The 27,603-nt window shown below is 48.9% G+C and overlaps 1 protein-coding gene across 1 annotated transcript in view; it reads left to right on the top strand.

Annotated features, from left to right (window-relative positions):
• Nucleotides 1-26,596, top strand: part of PARD6G (par-6 family cell polarity regulator gamma) — a 98,221-nt gene extending 71,625 nt beyond the window's left edge. Inside the window, exon 3 of the mRNA XM_053571962.1 lies at nucleotides 25,422-26,596. Coding sequence (XP_053427937.1) covers nucleotides 25,422-26,248 — 827 coding nt within the window. The 3' untranslated portion in view covers nucleotides 26,249-26,596. The remainder of the gene's footprint in view (nucleotides 1-25,421) is intronic.
• Nucleotides 26,597-27,603: the final 1,007 nt, after the last annotated feature.

Here is a 27,603-nt window from a genome sequence, read left to right as displayed (position 1 = left end):
AGTTTTCTCAGTACAGTAGGACATCTGTGAGTTGACCAGCCAAGGACCTGTGACACACTGGTCAACATGAGGACATGGTCACTATAAAGAACGAGGCCTAAGCCACCTGTTGTACCTGTCTACTCTGTGAAATTTAAGAGGGGTCAGAAGGAGAGGTGGCTAGGGGAGGGGATTGGCTGTGGAGGGCCCAATGTGTGGTCCCAGCACCTCAGGTGGACGTGGACCTGCCCCTCCAGCAGCCACACTGTGGCTGCCCTGTGAGTGCTGCCTGGGTCCTGGGCTTGGGCCGATGACCAGCAGCAGAGGAAGAAAGGTCAGATAGGATGGGGGTTTCCTGGGGGTTGCTATAGAGGAACCCCGGGCAATCACAGGAATTTCCGGAGTGGGGACAGAAGTTCAAGGTGAAAGACTATGCCATGACTGTGGGAGAGGTAGAGATGGAGGGTTTTTCTCCCCTCCCTTTGGGAGCTCTTTGTGTTACCAACCAGTTACACAGCTTTGGAGGGAGGCAGATTTCCTGAATCTTCACAGTGGCATTTCATCATTCCCCTGCTTGCCTGAGTGTGGCATCAGGACCATGGCCTCTGTAGTCATCCCAGCTGGGGCATTAGGTGACATGGCCAGGAGGCCAGGGACAGATGCCACCTCTCTCATCCCCTGGGGCATCTACCCAGGACCACCAGTATGCTTGTTGCACATACCAGTCTGTGGTCAGGGGATCTAGGGCTAGTCCTTAGACATCATAGTCTCTTGGACTGAGCCTTCTGGACTATGTGCCTTCCCTGTCTATCAAACCTGATTCTCAAGTTACAACCCTGTTTTAGTTTTGTTTTTTGTCTTTTTTTGAGACAGAGTCTCTTTCGCCCTGCATAAAGTGCCATGACATCATAACTCACAGCAACCTTAAACTCCTAGGCCCAAATGATCCTTTTGCCTCAGCCTCCCAAGTAGCTGGGATGACAGGTGCCTGCCACAACACTAGTTTTTCTATTTTTAGTAGAGACAGGGTCTCACTCTTCCTCAGGATGGTCTTGAACTCCTGAGCTCGAGGGATCTTCACACCTCAGCCTCCCAGAGTGCTAGGATTACAGGTCAGTGCCCAGTCAGCAAGTTACAGTACACATTTTCACGCAGAGATGAAGATGTTGGGTGGGCCTTTGAATAGTCAGCCTCCATGGGGCCACCTTTTAGCTTGCTGGATGTGTGTAAGGCAGGGCTCTCACCCTGATCACTATTGACATTTAACAAGGGCTGGGTTAGTCTTTGCTGTTGGCGCCCGCACACTGCCAGTGTCTCTCAGCCCCCAGGGTGACAGCTGACATGTCTGCAGACCTAGCCACATGTCCCTGGGGGGAAGTGTGAGGCAGGTAGTTATTGGCCAGGATCACTGTGTGGCAAGGAATGGGCTGTGGGTCTTGCCCTCCAGAGCTATGTGATGTTTGAGGTTAGATATCTCTGGGCCAGCACCACTCCAGGAAAGCCAGGGCCTGAGTCTCAGTGTTATACGGGATGGGCAGAAACCACTGGTTTCTGGGATCTGGGATCAGGCCCACTTCCTACAGATAGCAACAATCCCACATACCTCAGTGACATCACATTGTGTTAGAGACAGATATGCTGGAAAATGAGACTGTCTTTCTGGAAACGTCTAAGGCAGCTTCATACCTTGGCAGGCAGAGTGTGAGTGCCTCAGAGGCCAACTGGATTGGTCTGTGAAGAGGCACCAACCATAAATCAGAGGGTCCCCCAACTCTTGCACTGTCTGGGAATAGGGAGGTGTCTCACCCTGGTGCTTTCTGGAGACCCTCCCCATGGGCCCCACTTCCCAGCCCAGCCTGGCCCTTCCACAAGGAGCCCCCCAAGCAAAAGCTGCAACAGGTGTGCACCCCTCACCCCTCAAGTACTGGGCTGCCCTGGTCATGTCGTTTCACCAGGTGTGAGCTCATGGCCTTGACGGGGGACACCGTGCACTGTAGCCATTCCCATCTCGACCCCGGGGTGCCCAGCCAGGCTTCCCTATCACTTTCCTATGGGGCACCTAACTTTCCTCTCTCTTCTTACTGTGGAAAACTGGACTTTGATTACCACCTGAGGCACAGTGTAGCTGCCTCCCTGGACAGAGGCCAGCTACTATGCAGCCTCGGTAGTTCTTAGACCATCTTGTTCCTCACCAAAATGTAAACATTAGGATCACCGTAGGTTTTGCGTTACCCAAGCCCTTTGGTCCTAATAATAAATAGCATCATTGCTGATTTCTCACTCGTGCTCTTGTGGGGAGACAGTGACCGCTCTGCAGGTACCCCTGGCAAGACCACTGGTCACTGTGCTTGCTGAGCCGGGGAGGAGGAACACCTAGGCTACAGTTAGGGTGTGTAGAGAAGCCCACAGCCGCTGGAGGACCTGTGCTCTTAACGTCTTGCCCGCATGTCCCATGTGTCTCCCATGGACTCAGAGTCTCTGCAGGGAATGGCTAATTTAATGTCCCAGAAGCAGGAAGAGATTCAAGCAAGACCTCCCTGGTGAGGGAGGTGGTGGCTTTTCACTGGTGTCTCCCCACTCCTGTCAGCCTTTCTGTAGCGATTTGGGGGCCAGGGATCTGCTGAAGGCAAGACACACCCAGCAAAGGAACATGTGGGCCAAGGGCATGTTGCTGCAGCTTGGGGAGTATGTGTCTGGCTGCCGGGTGATCTCACCCTCCCACAGCCTGGCAGAGTGTCTCAGGGTTGCTTCCCGGGACTCACCTGGTGACTTCAGCTAGCTCCAGGGCCTTACTGAGTAAAAATGTTACCCCTAGTTAAAAATGTGCTGGCAGCCAGCTCACTGTCCCTTTTATAGAGGTGACATGGGCTACACCACCCTAGCTTAGCTGAGGGAGCCCCATTTGGAGCCACGGGCCCAAGAAGTATGGGGGAGGCCAGTTGGTGTTGGTTGGTGCCTCTGCCTGGGCTCTGATGCATTCTCTGTGCACGAAGCACCCTACGGGGGGGAGGTCTCTTCTGCCTGTGCGTCCTTCCCCAGGAAGTGGAGCCAATGGCAGGAGCCTTCAGCTACCTTGGGATTCACCCAACCCCACATGGCAGGAGAGGACAGTGACCTCGCTGTGCAGATCTCTTGCTAGAGGCCTGAGCCCCTGAGACAGAGTCCTCCACACCCACACTCAGCGCTTCCTCCACGCCACACTCCCTCAGGGCAACTCCCTTGTACTGTGTGAGTAAAATGCCAATGAGGTCCCAAGCCTCCGTGAGTCCCCTCATTGTATGGGGCCTGGGACTGGGACTTGGCTTTACCCCAGGCATCCCCAGAGCAAAGATGTCTAGAAAGCCGGCCAGAGGCCTGTGACTGTCCCCTATGTGCTGGATGCTGTAATTGGTTGTGGTAACTGCTAGGCAGCTTATCCAGACACAGGGGACAGGAGGGTTCTGTGAAAGAGGCAGGGCAGCGGGGAGCTGGCACCTCAGCAGGGCTAGGGAGGACCTGCTGAGGAGCAGCTTAGCCAGAGGCAGCAGGGGGAGGAGTGAGACCCTGCATTCCTGGCCAGGCAAACTGATCCTGTGCTGCAGGACAGTTTAGATTTTTATTAAGATTGTCAAATCTTCCCCCTGTGGTAGCTCCACGGAGTGGGCACAGGGGTACAGTCCAGCATCCCAATCTTGCCCCCAAGCTGGTGGTTTTAAAGAACAAACCACAGTTATACCTGGTGAAAAGGAACACACAAAAGAAAGTCACTGTTTCTTGTCCTTGATGAGATGTGCTTCCTGGGATTGTGATTTTATCCCATGCATTTTGTATTTCTTTTTAAGGACTTATGAAGGGTTGTTTTCAAAACTCATGTTTGCCTGTGGCTGCTGCAGTATCCTGGGAGTGTTTTCCCTGTTGGTGGAACTATTTGTCATAAGGGGGCCACGGTTTTCCCCACAAGTCCCAATGTGAGATTGGAGGCCCATGGGCAGGCACTAGGGAAAGGCTTTTTTTGAGGCTGACTTTTATTCCACCTCCATTTTTTCCTGCCAATCCCTCACAGAAATGCACATCTCCACCCTCTTCCACAGCAAACCCAGGCCCTTCTCGCCACCTCAGACTGACATCTCCTGTCATGGGGCTGAGACCTGAGATTCAAGATCAGCTGTGTGTTTGGGGACTTTAGGGTTTTTTGTGTGTTGTATTTCTTTTTTTTTATTTTGAAGGGAGTAGGAAAGAAATATACCTTGTAAGTTGTCACTTACTTAGGAGTTAAGTCTGGAACTGAAATAGGGAGATATTAGTTTTGAAAAGCACATGTAAATCCTGAGGTCAAAGTGAGCACAGGCATGGCCAACAGCCTTTCTCACTGTGTTGAATTCTTCCAGGTAGAGACACAAGGAAAAAAATATGTGCACACTTTAAAAGCAGATAGGTTATCTGCTCCAATTCCTGGTTTTCATGATCCCTTTACTATTATTCCCTCCCTTTTATTTTATTTTTTTTTTTTGAGGCAGAGTCTCACTCTGTTGGCTCTGAGTAGAGTGTTGTGTCCTCAAAGCTCACAGCAACCTCAAACTCCTGGGCTCAAGCCTCAGCCTCCAACACAATGCCCAGCTAGTTTTTCTATTTTAGTAGAGCTGGAGTCTCGCTCTTGCTCAGACTGGTCTCAAACTCCTAAGCTCAAAGGATCCTGCCGCCTCAGCCTCCCAAAGTGCTGAGATCAGAGGTGTGAGCCACCCTGCCTGGCCTGTTATTCCCTCTTCTTAAACGTACTTCCCTATATTACTGATACTTTCCAGGAAAAAGAAAATTTCCATTTATTTCAAGAAGTGTCATTTGTCCCCCTCCACCCCAGCCTTTCTGTCTTCCTTGTGCCTTGTTGGCACTCTTTGCCTGTCCACCTCGAAGTGGTCCTTCCCCACAGACCCTCAGAGCGGACCAGCCCATCTGCCCTGTCCTTTGAAAGCCACCTCCTCTAGGAAGCTTCCTTTGGTTTACCATCCTCGGACCAGGGTACTCATCTCATGTTGGTGGAGCTAATAGGCGTTTGGGGGCATTCGATTTAGAGGCTCTCACAGAAATAGCCTTGAGCTGCTTTCAGGGAAGAGCCCTTGTTTGAAGAAACTCATTTAGTAGAAAAAAAGCAATATTAGTTTGTGCTTTCTGCCCTCTTTTCCAGATGACCCCCAGGGTTTGGCTGCCTTCCCTGCAGTTATGCCCCTTCTGAGCAGATTAGTTTGGTGTCCCAACAGGACCCCAACTCCAGGTTCCCGCCCCAGGTCCCCAATACTCTAGGACCTTACCCCAGGTCCCCTGTCTGCCAGGAACACACCCTCAGTTCTCCACCCCTAGGACTCCACTCAAGTCCCCATCTACCAGGACCCCACCCATAGGGCCCCACCCCCAGGACCCACCTCCAAGTCCTCACCCAGGCTCCACCCCCCAGGATTTCTGAGTGTCTTCTCCATGACATACTTTCTCCACAAACCAAAACAACCTTTGATACTCTAATGAGATTGGGAAGCTGGTGGATGAATTGTTGTGATGGATATAATTTCTTAAACCAGCACTTTCTACACTGGGTCATTGCTCATTGATTTTGCTCATGCTCGTTCTAAACACATCTGTTTGTGCCTGGTATTCAGGACTGGACCACTTCTCCGAGGCAGACAGAGGCATCCACAGGAGCCCCAAGCCAGGGTGATGTTTCTGTTTTCTGTTTATTAAATGAGAGCTTGTTACTTCACTTAGAAGTACACAGGGACATGACTTTGGATTAGGCAATGATTTCTTAAATATAACACCAAAAGCACAAATAACAAATAGGGACAGTGGACTTCATAAAAAGTAAAAACTATTGCCTGTCAAAGGACACTGTAGAAAATGAAAAGGCTCCCTCAGGATGGATGAAAGTATACGTCCAGAATATGTAAACAATATTCACATCAAAAAAAGACAAATAATCCAATTGAAAAGGAACAAAGGATCTGAACAGACAGTTCTTTGAAGAAGATACACATATGAGAGTGTGCTCAGCTACACTGGTTATCTGGAAACGCAGATCAAAACTACAAGGAGATACCACTTCACACTCACTAAGATGGCCAGTAGTCAGAAACAGACAGGAACAAATGTTGTCAAGAAGGGGGAGAAATCACAACACTCATAGACTATTGGTGAGAATGTAAAATATTACAGCCACTGTGGAAAAGAGTCTGGCAGTTTTCTCAAAGTTAATCACAGAGTTACCATCTGACCCATCAAGCATGTTCACACAAAAATCTGTACATAAACGTTCATAGCAGCATTATTTATTCACAACAGCCAAAAAATGAGAGCAGCCCAACTGTCCCTCAGGGTGAGCAGATAAACAAACATGGTGTGTCCACACAATGGAATATTATTTAGCCATGAAAAAAACAAGCTTTAAAAACACTGCACTAAGTAAAAGAAGCCAGGTATACAAGGCCATGTGTTGCCTGAGTCCGTGTATACCAGCGGTTCTCCTTTGGGGGTCAAAAGACCCTTTCACAGGGGTTGCCTAAGACCATCCTGCATATAAGATATTTACATTACAATTCATAACAGTAGCAAAATTACAGTTATGAAGTAGCAACAAAAATAATTTTATGGTTGGGAGTCACCACAACATGAGGAACTGTATTCAAGGATTGTGGCATTAGGAAGGTTGAGAAGCATTGATGTATATGAAATGTCCTAGACTGGCAAATCGAGAGACAGAAAGTGAATGAATGGTTGTCAGGAACTGGGGAGGAACAGGGACTCTGTTTAGGTTGATGGCAATGCTGTGGTTAGGTAGTGGTGATTGTTCAGTGGTGTTGTGAGTATACTAAAACCACTAAATTGTACACTTCAAAATGGCTTTATCATTGTACGAATTCTATCTCAAAAAGATTTTTTTAAACAAAATGCACAGGGAATGAATGTGGGCTAGTGATGGAAGCAGCTGGCCCCATGTGAATTGGGGCAAGAAAAGAGGCTGATGTTCTTCTGTCTCCCCTCATTTTCTGCTGTAGCAATTTTTTTTGTTGTTTGTTTGTTTGTTTTTTGGGGTTATTTTTTTTTTTTTTTTTGTAGAGACAGAGTTTCACTTTATTGCCCTCGGTAGAGTGCCGTGGCGTCACACAGCTCACAGCAACCCCCAACTCCTGGGCTTAGGCGATTCTCCTGCCTCAGCCTCCCGAGTAACTGGGACTACAGGCGCCCACCACAACGCCTGGCTATGTTTTTTTTTTTTTTTGGTTGCAGTTTGGCCGGGGCTGGGTTTGAACCCGCTACCCTCGGTATATGGGGCCGGCGCCCTGCTCACTGAGCCACAGGCGCTGCCCAGCAATTTTCTTGAAGAAGGTAGAAACACACACCTAGAAAGGGGGGGCTGGTACCATGGAGGAGGGAGGGAGGCAGCGGGCACTGGGTGGCCTTTCTTGAGACAGTTCCAACTGCTTAGAAGATGTGTACCAGATGTTGACAGAGGTGACCTAGGAGGGAGTTACAACTTTGGGAGTTTTTTAATTACTATTTTTACTTCCAGTTTTTCTATAGTAAATACAGGTTACTTGGAGTGATGTTTTTTTTTGTTTTTTTTTTTTTTGTAGAGACCGAGTCTCACTGTACTGCCCTCAGGTAGAGTGCCGTGGCGTCACACGGCTCACAGCAACCTCTTAACTCTTGGGCTTACGCGATTCTCTTGCCTCAGCCTCCCGAGCAGCTGGGACTACAGGCGCCTGCCACAACGCCCGGCTATTTTTTGGTTGCAGTTTGGCCGGGGCTGGGTTTGAACCCGCCACCCTCGGCATATGGGGCTGGCGCCCTACTCACTGAGCCACAGGCGCCGCCCTGGAGTGATGTTTTTAAAAGAAGGAAATAACAGGGCAGTGCCTGTGGCTCAGTGAGTAGGGCGCCGGCCCCATATACTGAGGGTGGCAGGTTCAAACCCAGCCCTGGCCAAACTGCAACAACAACAACAACAAAAAATAGCCGAGTGTTGTGGCGGGTACCTGTAATCCCAGCTACTTAGGAGACTGAGGCAAGAGAATCACCTAAACCTAAGAGCTGGAGGTTGCTGTGAGCTGTGATGCCATGGCACTCTACCGAGGGCAAAAAAGTGAGACTCTGTCTCTCAAAAAAAAAAAAAAGAAGAGGGCGGCGCCTGTGGCTCAGTGAGTAGGGCGCCAGCCCCATATGCTGAGGGTGGCGAGTTCAAACCCAGCCCCAGCCAAACTGCAACAAAAAAATAGCCGGGTGTTGTGATGGGCACCTGTAGTCCCAGCTGCTCGGGAGGCTGAGGCAAGAGAATCGCGTAAGCCCACGAATTAGAGGTTGCTGTGAGCCGTGTGACGTCATGGCACTCTACCCGAGGGCGGTACAGTGAGACTCTGTCTCTACGAAAAAAAAAAAAAAGAAGAAGAAGAAGAAGGAAATAACAGAAAACCAGAACCAAAACGAGGTGTTTTCTTAATGCTTCCAGTGAAAATTTAAACTCCATTCTGCTAATTCCTTCCTATCTTTCCTCTCGTGTCGGGATCAGGGATGTCTTCTCCATGTCCTCAGCTTCTTACTGGGGGAGAGGGGTTGATGGAACATTCCAGACACCAGAGGACACAATTCTGAACTTTGGTGTACCTTAGCTCAGGGTGCCCAGGACCCTGAAGTAAGTTAGGGATTATACACCATAGGGTTTCTTTCTTCCTATATTAGTGGAAACAAAATGTTGCTTAATAAAAAACACTTCTTAAGTGAAAACTAGTACTTTGCAGGGAGAGGAGGCATTGTTTGTTGAGGTGTCCCATGCCTCAGGGCTATGGGGTGGCTGCTGGCAGAGTTGTAGGGGATGCTTAGGCCCCGGCCCCTGGCATTGTCCCTGTAGGCTGCTTCCTATGTACACGGCCCTGGGGCAGGTGCTGACATCTTCTGTCATCAGAATGTGCCTATTGCCTCCAAGCATCAACCAGGGCATCATTGGTGAGTGAAGCTGTCTGTCCTGGTCTTGGAGAGAGATGGGTTTTCTCTGACAGATGGGTCTTCAGTGGTTTCCTGCTGAGGATAATTACCAAGTCAACCCTGAGGGAGACCCCTTGAGGAAACATGTTGAGTCTCTTTGCAAAGAGCAGTCAATGCCTGTGGGACATTCTGAGGAGCAGGCTGGACAGTCTCTGTAGTAGACTGTCCTTCTGTCTTCTGGTATCATGCCCAGAAGCCGCATAGACCAGCCTCTGCCCCAGAAAGGAAAAATGAGAGGACTGAAACGTGTGGACCTCAGGTTATGACTTCATTTTTCTATTGAACCCAAAGACCCAAGAGGGTTCTTACCTTCCTCTGGAAGTGAGCTAATGTCCACCCACATTTCCAGGAGGGGCCAAAAGGGCCCACATGCGTGATTCAAGAAGGCCACAGAGGATATGTTTGCTGACTCTGAGGGCAGCAGCCCCCACCCCTGGAATCCCTGGATGAGGGGGTCCTGGGTAAGCAGGTGCCTGGCAGGTGGGAGAAGCAGCCTGACAGACCCACATCCTGGTGGGTCCCTGGCTAAAGCCTTCCCAGGGTGTTTTTAGTTGTACAAGCCATAAATTTCCTTTCTTGTTGGAGTTATTCACTCCTGGTAGGACCTAGTGGATATACTACCCTACTTCTTATTCTGCCCTCATCTTGAGCCATTTCTTACAAATGCATATTAAACTTCCTTTTTAGCTTGAAGCCATCTCTGATAAAAGCAATCACAATGCTAGGACCTACAGTTAGGGCACAGTCAGCCACTTGGAGACAAATGGCCTTCTATGTACCTTATAAACCATGCCACCCAGACTTCTTTCTGCCCGATGCCAGAACTCAGCAAATATGGATATTTTTGTCCTTTTATTAAAGGTCGTAGAAACTTGAACCCGAAACAATGTCCTCGTACCTGTTTCCTTTTCAAGGGGCAAGGGGAAGAGCCTCAGTGACAAGCTGCCCCTTGAGTAGACCATCCTGATACTGAACACAGCCTTGAAGTCATAGGGGCAGGTGTCCCCATACTCAGCAGATCACATTAACTAGGAACAAAGAGACATGCGGCCCTGTGGGACAGCATCAGGCTGTGCTCTAGAGAATGTGGCTGTGGTGGGATTTCCTGTGGCTGCCCTTGCATGGTGTTGCCACATTGTGGTTTTGTTTTTCTTGTGTCACTCTGAGTGTCACATGGGTTGGGAAATTGAGGAGAAAACAGAGTAAAGAGACAGGTTATAAGGTTTCAGGACATTTTGAGGGGGGTGATAAAACTGCCAGGGAGTTTGGGGATTTTTTCTTAACACAGGCATATTTTGATTTTGAGCTTATGTGGCAAAATTAAAGATGTTGACATGTGTGTTGTCTTTAAGAATAAAGTCTTGTTCTGGCTTGTTTTCTGACCCAGTGATACAGCTCTGAGATATTTTCTGTATGTGTCTGCACGTTGTTTGACTGTGGGGAGGGGACACCATTCTCTCTTAGCTCCACTGGGACATGCTGAGACTGGAAGGACCTTCACGGCCACGCTGATCTGGCAACTGAAGGTTCCCACATGGCGTGCTGACCTCACTGAGAGAGTGAGAAACACACTCCCTCTTCCTGCCTCCCATTCTCATTATTATTTTTTAAGTCTTCTGCCATGAAGCCGGTGCCATCTTGCTCATAGCAGGTGGGGCTGAGTGTTTGGCCCTGGCTGTTCCTCCACCTGACCGCAGTAGTCTGCGATGCTGACTCCTAAATGCTCACTGCTCCTCTTTACACTGCGTAAAATCAGTGTAGGTGATAAAGATTGAATCAGAAACAGTGAAGTTAGTGTTTTGAGAACGAGGAGCATCGTGAGCCAGGAGAGTCACGTCAGGTCCCCGGGGGCAGGCTGTGCGGGATGTCATTTCAGAGTGGCAGCTCCCAAAGTCCCATTGTCCAAACCTGTGGAAGACACTGAGGCCGAGCACGTTGGGGTAGAGCCTCCTTGCTGTTCTGAGCCCTCCTGCAGCCCCTGTGCCAGCAGGGGCAGAGTAGGGCTCCCTCAGTCTCTGCATCAGCACCACTCTAATTGCAGTCACAGAATCAGGTGGAGCAGCGAGTGCAAGGCTGGCAAGGGGCAGTCTCATGCTCTCACAGCATCCAGCTGGGCTGGCAGGGAAGTGTGGCCACAGATGGAGCTGGCCAGGGAGGCATGGGCAAAGGGCTGTCTCAGGTAGGTGCTGCCTGCAGCCTTGCCCTTCACATCTTCATTGGGAGCTGGCTCAGCCAGGGCCGCCTAGTGCATGGCCAGCCCCCATGTTGGCTTTCCTCCCTCCACAAAAAGGCTTACTGGTGCCCGTTGAGCATCCACTCCCAGCCTGCCTGTATGTAGTCGGCAACAGTGACTATACTGCAAGCAGACACATAAGGTCATTCCTGTAACTGCAAGTTAAAGTTAACACTGATGGCTTTTTCTTTAATTTGTTTTTGTTTTTGTGGTTGAATGAGGATGCTCAGGACACCACGTCACTTTCAAACTGCTCGGGGCAGCCAAAGCAAATTATTTTACAGTGTCCAGTGAGTCCTCAAGAAGGGGTCAGCATCTGACCTGGGGTTTACTTTAAGGAAATTATCCGAGATGTGCACAGAGCGGTTTGCTCAGGGAGTTCGCCTCATTGTTTATAAGACTGAAAGTGAAGTCAAACCCAGTGTCCAACGATAAGGGATAGGGTTAAATGAATCCAGGTACATCCATACATTGGAATCTTATATAGGCATTAAAAGTATCTCAAAGCAGAATCTTTACATAACTAATTTTCTAATCTGTAGTGTTAATGTGAAAAGTATCATGTCAGACAAACCACACACCAGCTGTCCTTCCCTGTAATAGGAGGTGGTTTCTACACAGTCGGCTTTGGGCTGGCTACTGAGGGCAGACAGGCAGAAGGGCTTGGACTATGAGGACAAGCATGCCTGCTCATACCCACTTTATCACACTTCACAAATGTCGCCTTTTTTGTCAGAGGTCTGCAGCTCCGTCCATTAAGCAAGGCTATCAGTGCCATTTTCGAACATCATGTGCTCACTTCCTATCTCAAAATATTTCAAAGTGTTTCATTATTATTATATCTGTTATGGTTATCAGTTGATCAGTGATCTTTGACATTACTATTGTAATTGTTTTGGGGTGCCAAGAGGTACCCTTAGAGGATGACAAACTTAATAAATGTCATGAACTCAGACTACTCCACTGACTGGCTGCTCCTCTGACTCTCCCCTCTCCTCAGGCTTCCCTCTACCCTGAGACACAATAATCTTGAAATTAGGCCAATTAATAACCCCACAGTGGCCTCTGAGTGTTCAAGTGAAAGGAATAGTCTGGGCAGTGCCTGTGGCTCAGTGGGTAGGGCACCAGCCCCATATACCGAGGGTGGCGTGTTTAAACTCAGCCCCGGCCAAACTGCAACAAAGAAATAGCCAGGCATTGTGGCGGGCGCCTGTAGTCCCAGCTACTCAGGAGGCTGAGGCAAGAGAATCGCCTAAGCTCAGGAGTTGGAGGTTGCTGTGAACTGTGTGACTCCATGGCACTCTACCGAGGGCAATAAAGTGAGACTCTGTCTCTACAAAAAAAAAAAAAGAAAGAAAGAAAAAGGAAGAGTCGTGACTCTCTCACATTAAATCAGAAGCCGGAAATGATTAAGCTCAGTAAGAAAAGAATGTCAAAACCAAGATAGGCTGAAAGCTGGGCCTGTGGTGCCAGACAATTAGCCAGGTTGTGAATATACAGGAAAAAAGTTATTGAAAGAAATTAAAATTGCTATTCCAGTGAAAACATGAATGGTAAGAAAGTGAAGCAGCCTCATTGCTGACGTGGAGGAAGTTTGAGTGGTCTGGACAGAAGATCAAATCAGCCACAACATTCCCTGAGCCAAAGCCTGATCCAGAGCAAGGCCCAGGCTCTTTTTAATTCTGGGAAGGCTGAGGAAGTTGCAAGAGAAGTTGGAAGCTGTAGAGGCTGGTTCGTGAGGACAGACCCGCCTCTATAACCTGAAAGTGCAAAGTGAAGGTGGCAGCTGCTGATGGAGAAGCTGCAGCGAGCTATCCAAGAGATCCCTGAGATCACAGCTGAGGGGGCTGCAAAAAACAGCACATTGTCAGTGTAGACAAACACTGTCTGCTGGAATAAAACACCACCCAGGACTTTGATAGTTGCAGAGAAGTCAGTGCCTGGCTTCAGAGCTTCCAAGGTCAGGCTGACTCCCTTGTTAGGGGCTGATGCAGCTGTGACTTTACCGTGACACCAAGGCTCACTTAGCATTCTGAAAATCTTAGTGGACTTTAGGAACGATGCTCAGTCTCCTCAGCCTGAGCTCTTGATATGGAGTGACAAAGACTGGATGATGGTGCCTCTGCTTAAAGCATGGTTTACTGAGTATTTTAAGTCCCCTACTGAAAAGTATTGGGGTTTTGTTTGTTTGTTTGTTTGTTTTGCAGTTTTTGGCCGGGGTTGGGTTTGAACCCGCCACCTCTGGTATATGGGGCCGGTGCCCTACTCCTTTGAGCCACAGGTGCTGCCCTAGAAGTAGTGTTGAAAAAAAGAGAGATTTCTTTCAAAATATTACTGTACCTTGACAATGCACCAGGTCATTCAAGAGCTCTGCTGGAGATGTGCGAGATGAATGTTGTTCTCATGTCTCTAACACATCCATTCTGCAGCCCATCCATCATTGCGTGATTTGACTTTCAAGTTCTGTTATTTAGTAAATACATTATGTAAGGTAATGGCGGCCATAAATAGTGATTCCTCTGATGGACTTGGGCAAAGTAAACTTAAACACTTTTAGAAAGGATTCACCATTCTACATGCCATCTAAAACATTTGTGATTCGGGAGAGGAGGTCAAAATGCCAACATTAACAGGAGTTTGGGAGACATTCATTCCACCCCCAATGGATGACTGACAGGTTCAAGACCTTAGTGCAGGAAGTCTCTGCAGGTGTGGGGGGAACAGCAGGAGAACTAGACTTAGTAGTGGGGCCTGAAGATGGGACTGAATTGCCACAATCTTAGGATGAAATCTGAACAATGAGGAGGTTCTTCTTAAGGATGAGCAAAGACAGTGGTTTCTTGACATTGAATCTCCTCCTAGCAAAGATGCTGTGAACATTGAAATGACAGCAAAGGACTAGAATGTTCCATAAACTTAGCTGACAGAGCAGCAGCAGGTTTGAGAGGATCGACTCCACTTCTGAAAGTTCTGTGAGTAAAAAAAGCTGTAAACAGCATCTTGTGCTACAGATAAATCTTTTGTTAAAGAGTCAATCAATGCAGCTTATTGTCTTATTTGAAAACCACCACCACCCCCACCATCAACAGCCACCATTCTGGTCAGTCAGCACCATGGACACTGAGGAAGACCCTCCACCAGCAGCAAGATTAAATAAGTACATTATTTTCTCAGACATTGTGTTGTTGCACACTTAATAGACTACAGTGTAATATAAACTTAACTCTTAATCAAAAAATTAGTGACTCACACATTATTGCAATATTTGCTTTACTTTTGTGTCTGGACTTGTAGCCCAAGCATCCCCATGCTCCTTTCCTGCTGTGGACAAGCTCCCCGATCCCAGGGAGGTTAAGAGCATCAGACAGTCCATTTAAGTCCATCTCCATCTCTCAGCTTCCTACATCACCTGGGAAAGGCCTGGTGCCAGCCTCATTTGTACTACATGGGTAAGATGAAGGGAGGACTTGGCATGAGCTCAATCCAAGTAGGTGTAGCCCCAAGTCTCATCTGCCTGCTCACAGGACGCACACCAGGTGCAGGTTGTTTCGGTTGCCCAGCCCAACACTGGCTCCCAAGGTTGCACTGGGACAGGTCTGAGGACAGAACCCGCCTCCTCCCTGCCTTTGGCTGCTGTCTTGAACAAGTCTTTGGGCTCAGAATTCAGATCCATGGTTACCACAATCCTTTAACCCTATTCTTTCTGTGACACAGATGTTAGTATTCCCAGTTCTGATCCAATGCTGAGCCCAAACAGGAGATGCTGGCTTCCCAGGCAGACACATTATTTAGGACACAACTTTCCAGACCTGTTTTTACACAACATTCACTGGGTAACTGGGTGACTTCCCAGGATGGGGGAGGAGGGCACATTGCACCTGTCTGCTGCCTGGTGCATGGCCACTGCTCCTGCTGGCAGATGAGAGACATGTCTCATTGGGGTATGTGTTTTCCTGGGGGACACCAGGAACACCAAGGACATGGATGCAGTTGTCCACAGAAAGGAGGCTGGGTCTGACTCTCCTTGCCCGGCTTGTTGGAAAGCATCTTCTGAGATGTATGACCCTGAAAGCAGCAGCCGGCAGGGCACAGGGCAGCTGCAGTGGGCACCTTTGAGCCTCACTTGCTGCCTGCCAAGCACCCGCTGAGGCACCACAGATGACAGCCAGCTGGCAGAGGTACAAAGGAGGCCCATGGAGGAGGCAGGACTGTCCGTGAGTCAGCAGAGCCCCAGCCGCTCTAGCCCAAGTGGTAATAATACTTCCAAGTGGCAGAGTGAAGTTAGTGACCCCCTGAAATCATCATGAGTAGAGGGAAGGAGAGTGCTAGGTTCTGGGTGAGTGCTGATTCTTGTGTGGAGTTAAGAGATGTCCTGTGGCTGGACCCCTGCTTTCGCCTGGACATGCAGGTCTTGATGAACAAGCCCCTGCTCCCCAGAGGCAGAGTCCCTCTTCTGGCCTGTTCACAGGCACAGTCTCTTTCTGGAGTTCTCCATCTACATGTGTAGCCAGGGGCAGGAGCTATGCATGCCTGTCTGGATGGGGCCTATTCCCCCAACAGACCTCAAGCTCCTGAGAGCAGGTGCCAGTTTCTCTGTGCCGGGAGCCACATGATGCCAAATAAATACATGAACTGAATTAGTGGTGGCCAGACCGGTAGCAGGCAGTTCAGATGTAAGCTCTTGACTGCCAGCCCAATCACATCAACTCAACAAGTAGTTACTCTGTCCTGAAAGGCCAGACTTTCCCTGACCTCCAGGTAACCCCCATCTTTGCAAAGTGTGAAATAAATACTGAAGTACATCTGTAGGAACTTAATGGTTGATGCTGGTGAGGAGGGTTTAAGGGTTCTGTGATCAGAAGAATGTTTGCAGGGCATGGATGAGCAGAGAGAACACGGTCCCCATGCCAGAGAAGCGAGGGTCTGAGGAGGAGTTCGGGGCAGCCCTGCTGTGTCCCCATGTCCTGCCAGTGTGCAGTGCAGGCACAACAACATGAGAAGCACGTCACTGTCCTGAGGCAGCACTTTCCTGAGTTGCCCCCATGGGCAAGGGTTGCTCCCAACCCCTCGGGGCCCTTCCCCACTGTCCCCTCCTCTTCACCGGCAATTGCATTCATAGGCTGTTTTCCTGACTCTTATACCATGCTACAGGCTCCATGTTCTGGTCACATGTATGGGCACAACTGACCATCCTGGCCCCTGGCCACCAGGGCAAGCCATAGTCTCATCAGCCCAGGGTTCGGCCTAACTGTCTCACTGCAGCCCTTGAAAGCCTGAGTATCCAGCACCCGGACACATCCTCCCCTCCACTTGGGTGCTCAGCCAGCCCAGCAACCAAGGCTGACAAGGGCTGTAGGCTAACAGCTCAGAACCATACATTGTGGAAGCTCCAATTAATTGGAAAGTAATATTTCCTCTAGCTTTGCAACTAGTAATGCTTACTCTCCTTTTAAAGAAAACGTTTTACCATAATAAGGGAATAGTTTGGTGTATGCACCATATAATGATTTTTGGCCTTTTATGCTTTAGGCATTTTTAATTAAATTTCTTTTTATAGCAGTTTTCAGTCTATAGAATAATTGAACAGAAAGTACAGAGTTTTGGGGGCAGTGCCTGTGGCTCAGGGAGTAGGGCGCCTGCCCCATATACCAAGGGTGGCGGGTTCAAACCCGGCCCCGGCCAAACTGCGACAAAAAGGCAGGTGTTGTGGCGGGCGCCTATAGTCCCAGCAACTCAGGAGGCGGAGGCAAGAGAATCGCCTAAGCCCAAGAGCTGGAGGTTGCTGTGAGCTGTGACACCACAGCACTCGACCGTGGGCAACAAAGTGAGACTCTGACTCTAAAAAGAAAAAGAAAGAAAGTGCAAGGAGTTTTCATAAACCCCCTTTCCCCATCACACCATTTGCCCCATTAATTGAATCTTGTATTCATGTGGTAATACATTTGTTAAAATTGATGAGCTGGCGTTAATACAGCGCTACCAACCAAAGTCTGTGCTTTACACTCAGGTTCACACCAGCCCTGTACAACCTGTGGGTTTGGATAAATGTGTGACAATGTGCTCATCATCACATTACCCCACAGAATGATTTCACGTCCTCTGTCTCCAGCTTTTCCTCCTACCCTCCCCCTAACCCTGGTAACCACTGACCTTTTCTCTGTGCCTATAGCTGTACCTCTTACAGAACATAACAAGTTGGAAGCACGTGGGTGTGTGGCCAGTTCAGACTGGCTTCTCTCACTGGGCATTGAAGGTTTCTCCATGTCTTTTCATGGCATGAGAGCTCATCTCTTTTTGTTTTGAGACAGAGCCTCAAGCTGTCACCCTGGGTAGAGTGCTGTAGCATCACAGCTCACAGCAACCTCCAACTCCTGGGCTCAAGCGAGTCTCCTACCTCCACCTCCCATGTGGCTGGCGCCTTAGCCACTTGAGCCACAGGTGCCAAGCCGAGAGCTCATCTCTTGTTAGATCTGAGTAACGTCCCAGTGTATAGATGTACCGTAGGTCATCTATCTGTTCACTACAGTGCAGCATCCTGGGTGCTTCCAGTTGTTGGCAATTATAAATAAAGCTTCTGTAAACATTTGTTTGCAGGTTTTTGTGTGAAAGTAAGTCTTTAATCCATCTGGGTACATACCAAGGACTGCAATTACAGCGGAGCCTCCATAACTGACCAGCCCCTACACTGAACACCTCAAGTTGACCTAATTTTCCCAGAGTGGACATACAGCACATGTGTGTGTCAGTACAGTAGCCTCACTCCTTATGGTGACCACCTCCTGATGCTGGCCAGTTTGTTACAGTTCCTTGGGGGATCAGCACAGAGGTTCTACTGTACTGGACAATAAAGTCAGAGTTGAGTAACTTATCTGAAGTTCTTGGGAACAAGAGTGTTTTGATTTTGAATTTCTTCAGATTTTAGAATATATGCACCTATATGATGAAGTATATTGGAGAGGGGACCGAAGTCTAAGCATGAAATTCATTTATGTTTCACATATACCTTATACAAGTAGCCTGAAGGTAATTTTGTGCATAAAATAAAGTTTTGCTGCATTTTGACTCTGACCTTTCACATGAAGTCAGGTGTGGGATTTTCCATGAGTGACACTGTGTTGATGCTCACAAAGTTTTGGAGACTATCTAAGCTCCCTCCCAGCACCACCCTGTCTTCTGGACCCTGCTCCTGTGGGCCTGTTCACTTTACCTGCACCAGACCCTTTCCATGTCCCCAAGATGGGCAGGGCTGGGCATCCTGTCAGCGTGACCCTCCTACCAACAGACTGGGCTCACCAGTTGCTTGTTTCAGACGAGGACCACCCCCCTCTGCCTCTGGCCCAAGGCCTTTCCCTGCCCTGAGGGAGGGACATCCTGGCAGGCACTGTCTTGTCACTTCTGAGGGTAGAACTAAAACTGGGAGTTCATGCTTGTTGGTGCCACTTTTTGAAGTCAGGTGTTTTGTGAAGCAGGATAGTGAGCAGATTGGATCACTGCCTGGAAGTAGTTTTTGTCTTTGTCATATCATTCCTGTAACAGTTAACTACAAAGAGAAAAGTGGTCTGTTAGTCTGCCAGCTAAAACTAAAATGTTTCATCCTTTTTGTCAGAAGTTCTTAAGACAACTACCTTGACAAATCTGGTGGAAGTTCTTCCTGAGGGGCAGCTATCAGCCAATTTGACTGCATTAACACACTCCAGTTTGGTCCCTGAGACCAACATGTAGCTAATCAACAGAGGCACATCTGGTCCGGAGCTGAGACATAGGCCCCAGCCAGGCTGGAGGGAGCCACTGCCTCCTGTGTTTGGCTGTCTCACCTGAGCCAGCTGCACTTCCTTAGTTGTGTGTTTCTGGAGCATGGTCCCTATTGCAAACCTCCCGTCATTATCATCAAGGAGAGGCATCTCCAGCATAGGTCGTGTACACATCTGCTCATCTGCCAACACCTCCAGGCTGTGCCTGTCTGTAGCAGGAAGAGACTAACTGTGGCCATTCTTCCCAGGCAGGTACAGGAGATGCAGCAGGACTGGGGGTGTGAGACCTGACAGTATCCGGGTAATGAAGACAGTGCCGCCATGTCCTCGGCCACTAAACCCCTCCCATGTGGCTGTGTCCCTAGCTCAGGTCCTTGTAACCCTGGCCTGGCTATCAGACCCGTGTGCAGTTAGGGCAGTATAGCAGCTGAGCAGATAATCTTCAAATACAACTTTGGTTTTCTCTCAAGAGGAATCCAAAATGAGTCTTTGTGAACTGAGGCCCCTTTTCCTAGATGTCTTGAAGGCTGTGGAGGGGACAGAACCCCTGCCTGTCACTATGCATCCTCAAGACTCAGGAGACCAGGTTCCAGGGAAACTGAGCACAAGGGCCTGGGGAGCAGAGGACAGTGCCTGTAGAGACTGTGTCCTGGCCTGGAGTTGCCCCACCACTTAGAGACAGCCTGTCCAAAGGGACAGGTGCTCTAGTCGGTCTAGGACAGTGGTCCTGGATGTGTCACAGTCTGAGGTAGCTTAGAGTCCCAGGGTGCCAGAGGCCACGGCTGTTGGGGTGACTCTGTGTTGAGGCAGGACTCTGGCCCAGGTCTCAGGTGTGCTGTGGAGGCGCCCCAACTCACCTGTATTGTTGCAGATGGCACTGATGAGCCAACCTCTGGGCTCTTCTGTCACCACCACACATGGCAGCAATTAGGAGTGGAACCTTGTGCATGTTCTGTTCCTTCTGGGAGTGGCTCATGGAAAACAGAAAAGCAGCTTTATGGCAAGAGCTGCCAGCCACTGCCCGAGCCCTGGGGAGTAAGCAGGAGTAAGCAGCTGCCATCTGCTGACGGCACGTTCCCTTTGCCAGTCAGACAGGCTCTGTCTGGGAGAGTGCTCCCAAAAGCCTCTGAGAAAGGAAGTTTCCTTTCCTCACTGACAGCCAGTTTTAGTACACATCAAGCACATGTATGATCAGAGAGTTACATAAGAAAATATACGGGTCGGTGTCTGTGGCTCAGGGAGTAGGACGCCGGCCCCATATACCAAGGGTGGCAGGTTCAAACCCAGCCCTAGCCAAACTGTAACAAAACAAAAAAAAGAAAAGGAAAGAAAATGTACACAGAAAATCTTTAGTTTGAATACTTATAACCACCAGAGCTTCATAGGATCAGACTTCTGTTTCCCCTCTTGTTGAGGAATCTTGAAATAGGCCAGGCATGGTGGCTCATGCCTGTATCCTAGGACTCTGGGAGACAGAGGCAGGTGGATTGCCCTGAGCTCAGTTTCAAGACCAGCCTGAGCAAGAGTGAGACCCTGTCTCTAAAAATAGCCGGATCTTTTGGCAGGTACCTATAATCCCAGCCACTTGGGAGGCTGAGGCAAGAGAATTGCTTGAGCCCAAGAGTTGGAGGTTGCTATGAGCTGTGATGCCACAGCACTCTATTGAGGGTGACAAAGTAAGATGGTTTAAAGAAAAAAAAAGGAATCTTGAAATAGAAATAGGAGAAGAAAATTTAATTTAAGTGAAAACAGAATATGGGCAGAGGTAGACATTTGCCTAAAAACTATAACTTCCTGAATTGCTTACTTGGTGGAAAATATGAGATTTAACATATTTGAGAAAGAAGCAGTGACAATTTTGCTCTTGTAAAAAAGATATTTTAGGAACAACACTGGAATTTTAGGAATGGGGCATTCTTTAGAATAAATTTTATTTTTAAGATAGTTCAGAATTTCTGGCTAACAAAGTCTATATGCAATAGTTGATATTTTTAAAAAGACAGAGAAATGGATCATTTGGAAGCCACAGCACTGGTCTGAAATTGAGTTGCCACTCTCTGTGCCTGCTGCAGCCATGCCGGACCACACACTCCCTGGGCACTCTGGGTTAGGGTTAGGGTCAGAAGCCCACATGCCATACACAGAGGCCAGGAAAGGGGGCACCAAGGGATGCCAAAGCCCTGACCACCCAGCTCTCCTGCTCTGGCCCATCCTCAATGTGGGCATCTGTTTCTGGCAGTGTCTGCCCACATGTCCCCTGTCCAGGCTATGCTATCTACTTGCCAGGACACAGTGTGGGGCACCCTGGAATCCCAGAAGTGGCTCAGCCCCACATCCAGGCCTGTGCTTCCTTAGGGTGCAGCTGAGAGTTAGAACAGATGAGGTAACAATCACATAGTGTATTGTGCTCGTGCTGATCTGGCCGTATGCACTGCTGATGTGTCTAGCGTCATTTCAGAAGGAAAAATACAAGTGAAGAGTCACAGTGTTTGTTCACAGGTCCAAATGGTGACAGAGCAGCTTTGTTGGTCAGGAAGTGGAAATGATAAATTATGTTTTCTTGGAACTTCCCTAGGGACCAGTAATTCAACACCATTTATCAAAAAAAGAGACTAAATTTTAGAGTCCAAAACACCTTTGAAAAGCTCATACTTTACATTGCTGTTAGGTGCTGGGCAGATGCACAAAGGCCCAGGATGAGACACAGCGGGGAATAAGTGGACCCAGCAGCCCCTTAGATCAGGAGAGGACAGATTGCAAAGGCAGGGGAGACCTGAACTGTACTGTTTAGAATTGGCACGATCGAGGGCATCGCAATGGCCCCTGTGTTGGGAGGGGAGAGGGCTGCAGGGAAAAGAGGGGTCTGGGCCTTTCCTCCTTTCTGGTTCCTTTGCCTCGGCCCTGCTCTGAGTGTGTTGGGTGGGCAAGTGGGATGGTCACTGTCCAAACGTGCTTTATCCTTTCAGGATGCCTCTCTCTAGTCTCAGGACAGAAAGTACATACTTCTGTTGAGCTTTCAGAACCCAAGGGCCCTGGTTATCCTGGGTTTGTGTCGAAGGTAGTATCTGGCGAGGAATGGACAGAGCCACATCACTCCATCCTCCCAGGCAGCAGTCCACCCACTTGCTCCTGTCAGCGCACAGTGGCCTCAGCCCCCTATTCAAGGTATAATCCCCCACAAGGGGCCCCCCACATCCTTCTCTGTGCCCAACAGCTCTGGGTTGATGCCTCAATCCAGTTCACATTGACCTGGCCAGCACACTTACCACCTGGGGAGGGCAAGTGGGATGCCCCAGCACTCCGCACAGACACGTATGTGGTCAAGCCGGTGGGAGTGCGGCTTGGCTGTCTCCCAGGAGTAGACAGTGAAAACAAGTGGCTCTGGGGTGTGGGTGTGTCCGAAAATCTGTGAGTCTGTGCAAAGAAAGAGTGCTGGGAACAGCCTTACCTCACCCTGCAGGTACATGGAGCTGCAGCTGGAGCTGCTAACGCTTCACAGGGTGGAACTCCACCCTAAATATCTAGGGCCTGGCAGTTGGCCGGTTAGAGTTAGCCACCTATGAGGAGGAGCATGTGGGCAACCTCCAGCACCAGCAGGCACCTCTGGTGGGTGTGGGTTAGCTGGAAGGATCGCCCTCTGGAAAATGCTTGGACTTGTCATCCAAGAGTAGACTTGGGAAGGGCCCAGGTGATGGGAACAGGCAGAGAGCTGTGCCTCCAGAGCTGCCCTGACCCACCTGGGCCTCCTCAGTTTAGAGTGACCCTGTACTGGAGTCAGAAGCCTTAGCTTAGGTTTCGTTTTCAGACTTGGGAGAGCCCACTTTGTCCCAGGCCCTCAGCTAATCCATCCCAGCAACGTCAGTGTTTCTTCTCCCCTCACACCCTGGCATGTCCAGTCTCAAGGCATCTTCTGTGTAATCACCCTGGCATGTCCAGTCTCAAGGCATCTTCTGTGTAATCATATTTAAAATTAGGTCTGTGTCTCTTTCTCCCATTAGCTTCATGATTCCTTCAGGACAGGGCCTTTATCCACTGTCTGTCTCCAAAGTCACTAATTATGCCTTTGCTGGGTTTGCAAGGTGCAGAGAGGCTGGGCAGTGACCAAGTCCTAAGATACCATTTTATACTCGTATAATACAAAAAGAAAATACCAACAGCTATATCCATGCACATGTATGTGAACTTACAGAAAAGGGCTAGAAGGACACATAGCCCCTGGGGGTAACACCTGGAGGATGAATGTCATGAGTGTGATTATTACAAGGCGTCTTATTTCATAAGTCCTCCTGGGCCTTGAGGTCTTGGTGTGGGGCAGATGATGATGATCCCATTGATGTGATTGTTGATCCAGTCACTGAGCAGGAAGTGCTGAGTGACATAGACACTGGCTCCAGGATGAGGGCTGTCCTCACCCCTTCAAGAGCCTTCTGTCTGTCTGGGCAGCCATTCTCACACTGCCTGAGTGCTGCCAGTGTTCCTCCATCCACAAAGAAAATCATAATGGGGCCCCTGCTCACCAAAACATTGTCGGGCTGAACTCTGGGCCTATGGTCCTTCCTTCTAGGAGCACAGAGTCTGCTCGGTTCCCACTCCCAACCTGAGTGTGCTTGGCACACCTGTGTGCTGTTAGGAACATGGTATTAGATTCCTGTAAGTTAAAAGATATATTGCACCTTCTGGGAGGGAACTAAGCCCAGATAATTTTTCTTGTTAAGTATTCCCCTTCTCTTTTCTCATACCCAACTTTCCTGCCCATGCTGCCTGTGGATTCTTTCTTTCTAATCTTCAGTCTTTTAACAGCCACACAACTGAGGAAGGAAGGCTTCTCTGGCAGAGGCAGGGGCACTCCTCAGAGAAATAGTCAGCCTTTGTAAGAGGGAGGGATGTGGAGAACCCAGGCCAGGTTTTTACTGGCAAAGTAAAGAAGTCAACCTCCCAGGCCATGAGAGGCAGAATGCAGTACTGGTGTCTGGTGGGGAAGGTCTCTAGGGGAGCCAGCCACTCTACCTGCTCTGTGGAGAGCCTCACATGCCCAAAACAAAGAGACTTCATATAAAAATGAAAGTAATGAAACAAGATATTTTTCTGACATGAGGACAATGAGTTTTTTCTGAGTTTCCAAACACTACCTGTCTATTCCTTTAAAACATTTTAGACTAAGATAGTGTCTTTCTTGTTGATAAATTCTTTTGTCTTGTTTAATTATGCAGTAGCCCAACTTTAGGGTAAAGTGTTCACACCTCCACAAGCACATGGTGTCATGCTGGGGGCAGGTGACTACTCTGGGTGTGATCCTGGAGTCCCCAGGAGTCCCTAAGGACACCTGGGAAGTGAGCATGTGCTGCCCTGGGCCTGGAGGCGGGGCGGGTTGGTGAATTCCAGGGCCTCATCTGCACGTCTCCGCTCATCAGTTGGGAAGCAAAAATGCGTGGCCATGACTCACACTTCCCTCCCTCCCCCCCCCAGTGGCAACTCCCATCATAGAGAGCTACTAGTCAGCAAACACTGTAATTTGTGGGTACTTAACACACAGGAAAAAAAGAAAAAAGTATGGAAAGTTTTTCTTACTTGTGATTAACTTAAAGGAAAAAAAAAAAAGAAGAATTGAATATCTTACAGTTGAAAAAGAAGAAATATAGGAGAATCATTTGGGGGAACTTAACTGGATAAAGCTAAAAACACTGGGGTCCAGCCTCAGGGTCTCAACCCAGGGCACTCAGCAGCCTCTCTTTTTTTTTTTTTTTTTTTTTTTTTTTGTAGAGACAGAGTCTCACATACCGCCCTCAGGTAGAGTGCCGTGGCATCACACAGCTCACAGCAACCTCTAACTCTTGAGCTTACGCGATTCTCTTGCCTCAGCCTCCCGAGCAGCTGGGACTACAGGCGCCCGCCACAACGCCCGGCTATTTTTTTGTTGCATATGGGACCGGCGCCCTACTCACTGAGCCACAGGCGCCGCCCAGCAGCCTCTCTTTATTTCAGGCTCTTGACCTTAAATTATTTTGCCTGGATGCCTGGGGACCCATTTGGACCCTGCAAGGCCCACGTGTGGACTACATGAGGACTTTCTTTGCTTATCTGTGGTGGCAGAGATCATGAAATTATGCACGTACCTTTGTTTGCTTTTATTGTGTTTGTTATTTAACGTGTGCCCCAAGAGAACTCTTCTTCCAGTGTGGCGTAAAGGCAAAAAGCTAGACACCCTGGGAGAGAGTTGATTTTAGGGGGGGTGATTGCAGCTGACTTGGCCTCTAATGTTGGCCAGCGCCCTCTGCTTAGACCAACTCCCTGGGGTTGGGGTGCTGAGCTCTGGGTGAAACAGTAACTTACTCCCGCAACTGTCGGCCAGGGCTCACACCACGAGGCGGATGCCGCTGCGGGCAGCACGGGCCTTAGCCCTCCACGTGTTGCTCTTTGCGATGTGCATCTAACTGCCTTTCTCTGTCCTATTATAGAAGAGGCAGACCACTACAACTTCGGGGCAGGCACTCTGTCGCGGAAGAAGAAGGTGCTGGTGGCCCTGCGGGACGAGGGCCTGCGCCGGCGAACACACCTGGACATCAGCATGCCGCACGACTTTCGCCCGGTATCCTCTGTTATCGACGTGGACATCCTCCCCGAGACACACCGCCGCGTGAGGCTGTACCGGCACGGCTGCGAGAAGCCACTAGGCTTCTACATCCGTGATGGCACCAGCGTGCGGGTGACGCCACATGGGCTAGAGAAGGTGCCGGGCATCTTCATCTCGCGCATGGTGCCCGGGGGCCTGGCAGAAAGCACCGGGCTGCTGGCCGTGAACGACGAAGTCCTAGAGGTAAACGGGATCGAAGTGGCAGGGAAGACGCTGGACCAGGTCACAGACATGATGATTGCCAACAGCCACAACCTCATCGTCACTGTCAAGCCTGCCAACCAGAGAAACAACGTGGTGCGCGGTGGCCGCACGCCTGGCGGCGGGGGACAGTCCTTGGATGGCCCTCCGGCTGCCCAAGTCCTGCAGAACTTTCACCCCGATGAGGCAGAGAGTGACGAGGACGCCGACATAGTCATCGAAGGTGCTGCAGCTCCCTTGGCCCCGACAAGGGGCGTGCCCCCAGGCGGCCTGCCCCGCGCCAATGGCACCAGCCTGGCACCTCGCCGGCCATGGGACATGGGCCTACATGGCGTGGGGCGCGAGGGCAGCACGCACAGACTGCTCAGCACCATGCGTCCAGACCCACGCCACAGCCTAGTGATCCCACGCGGTGGCGTGGAGGAACACGGACCTGCGCTCACGCTCTAGCCGGCCCTCCCGGCCCGTGCTGTGGGAGACAGTTCTTAAATGTGTTTTCCAGTTCTATAGGAAGAAAACAGTTGTATGTTTCATCCCCTCCCTTTTCTCCCATAACTCTGCTCTTTATTTCAGCTTCTGTATAGAAAATAAAAATTCTGTCTCCTTACAGGATTTCTCTACAGGACTTAAAACACACATGTGCACTCTGCTAGGCTTGTGTGCAGGTCCGCGCACCTTTGCAGAATGATAGAAAACATTTAAGTCCAGAAAATGCTTCATTTCTAAATTTTAGAATACTTCAGTTTTTATATAAAGCTTTAAAATTACTTTTTTTAAAAAGTCAAATTCATGTTTTTAACTTAAAATGATAGAAAACATTTAAGTCCAGAAAATGCTTCATTTCTAAATTTTAGAATACTTCAGTTTTTATATAAAGCTTTAACATTACTTTTTTAAAAAAGTCAAATTCATGTTTTTAACTTAACTCATGCAAAAGATATCCTGTGACTTCAGCACAATATTGTCACCACTCTTTCTGCTGACTTGTAGGTGAGGCTGGCTGTGCTAAAGGGCCCACATGTGACAAGAGACTGGTTTTTACGCACAAAAAAACCTGTAATAGGTATGACCACAAAAGGCACCCAAACCTGTAATAGGTGTGACCACAAAAGATGCATTGCAAATTCTAGTGTTGTATTTAGTCAAAAAGCCAAATGGTGTCCTTGAGCTAGGAGAACTTCCCACTGGTGCAGTCCTGGCCCTGCAGCTATAGAATCTCCAAAGAGGCCTTCCTCAGCCTCCGAAGGTTACTCTGATTTGGGTATACAGCTAGTTCAGCACTGTCACCTGGGATCAATTCTGAAAACAGTTTTTGAAATATTTTCAGCAGAGATGATGGGTAATCACTGTACACCTCTGGCAAGGCCTTTGAAATCACAGTCATTTGAGTGTAAGAGTTCTGTTGTCTTTGTTTTTCTAAAACAGCCATTTCTACAAAAAAAAAATAATAAAACAGCCATTTCTTTTTATAAGTCACAAATATCAAATACATACTCATTTTCATTTCTGCAATACTTGTAGATGGTCAGTGGTCAGCATTCTGATGTCACACATTCTAGCCACTTGGAACATAACCATCTTTAACAGGCGTTGAAGTCATCCTCACTTCACTTTGATCTTTTTAAAGGTTTATTCATGTTTTATACAATTAAATTTTATATGAAGTATGTTTGAAAACAACATCAGGGAGAAAATGTTACATTTATACCTTGGGAAATAAAGTTCGACCAACTAAATCTTTCATAGAAATACAGGTAAAAATATTTTTCTAGGTCGGCAGAGTTGGAGCTCCTCCTGCCGCTTCT

This window comes from Nycticebus coucang, chromosome 19, assembly GCF_027406575.1.
Source record: "Nycticebus coucang isolate mNycCou1 chromosome 19, mNycCou1.pri, whole genome shotgun sequence".
In the NCBI taxonomy this organism is placed as follows: domain Eukaryota; kingdom Metazoa; phylum Chordata; class Mammalia; order Primates; family Lorisidae; genus Nycticebus; species Nycticebus coucang.
Note: the sequence above shows the minus strand (reverse complement) of the source record. Positions and strands in the feature narration are given on the sequence as shown.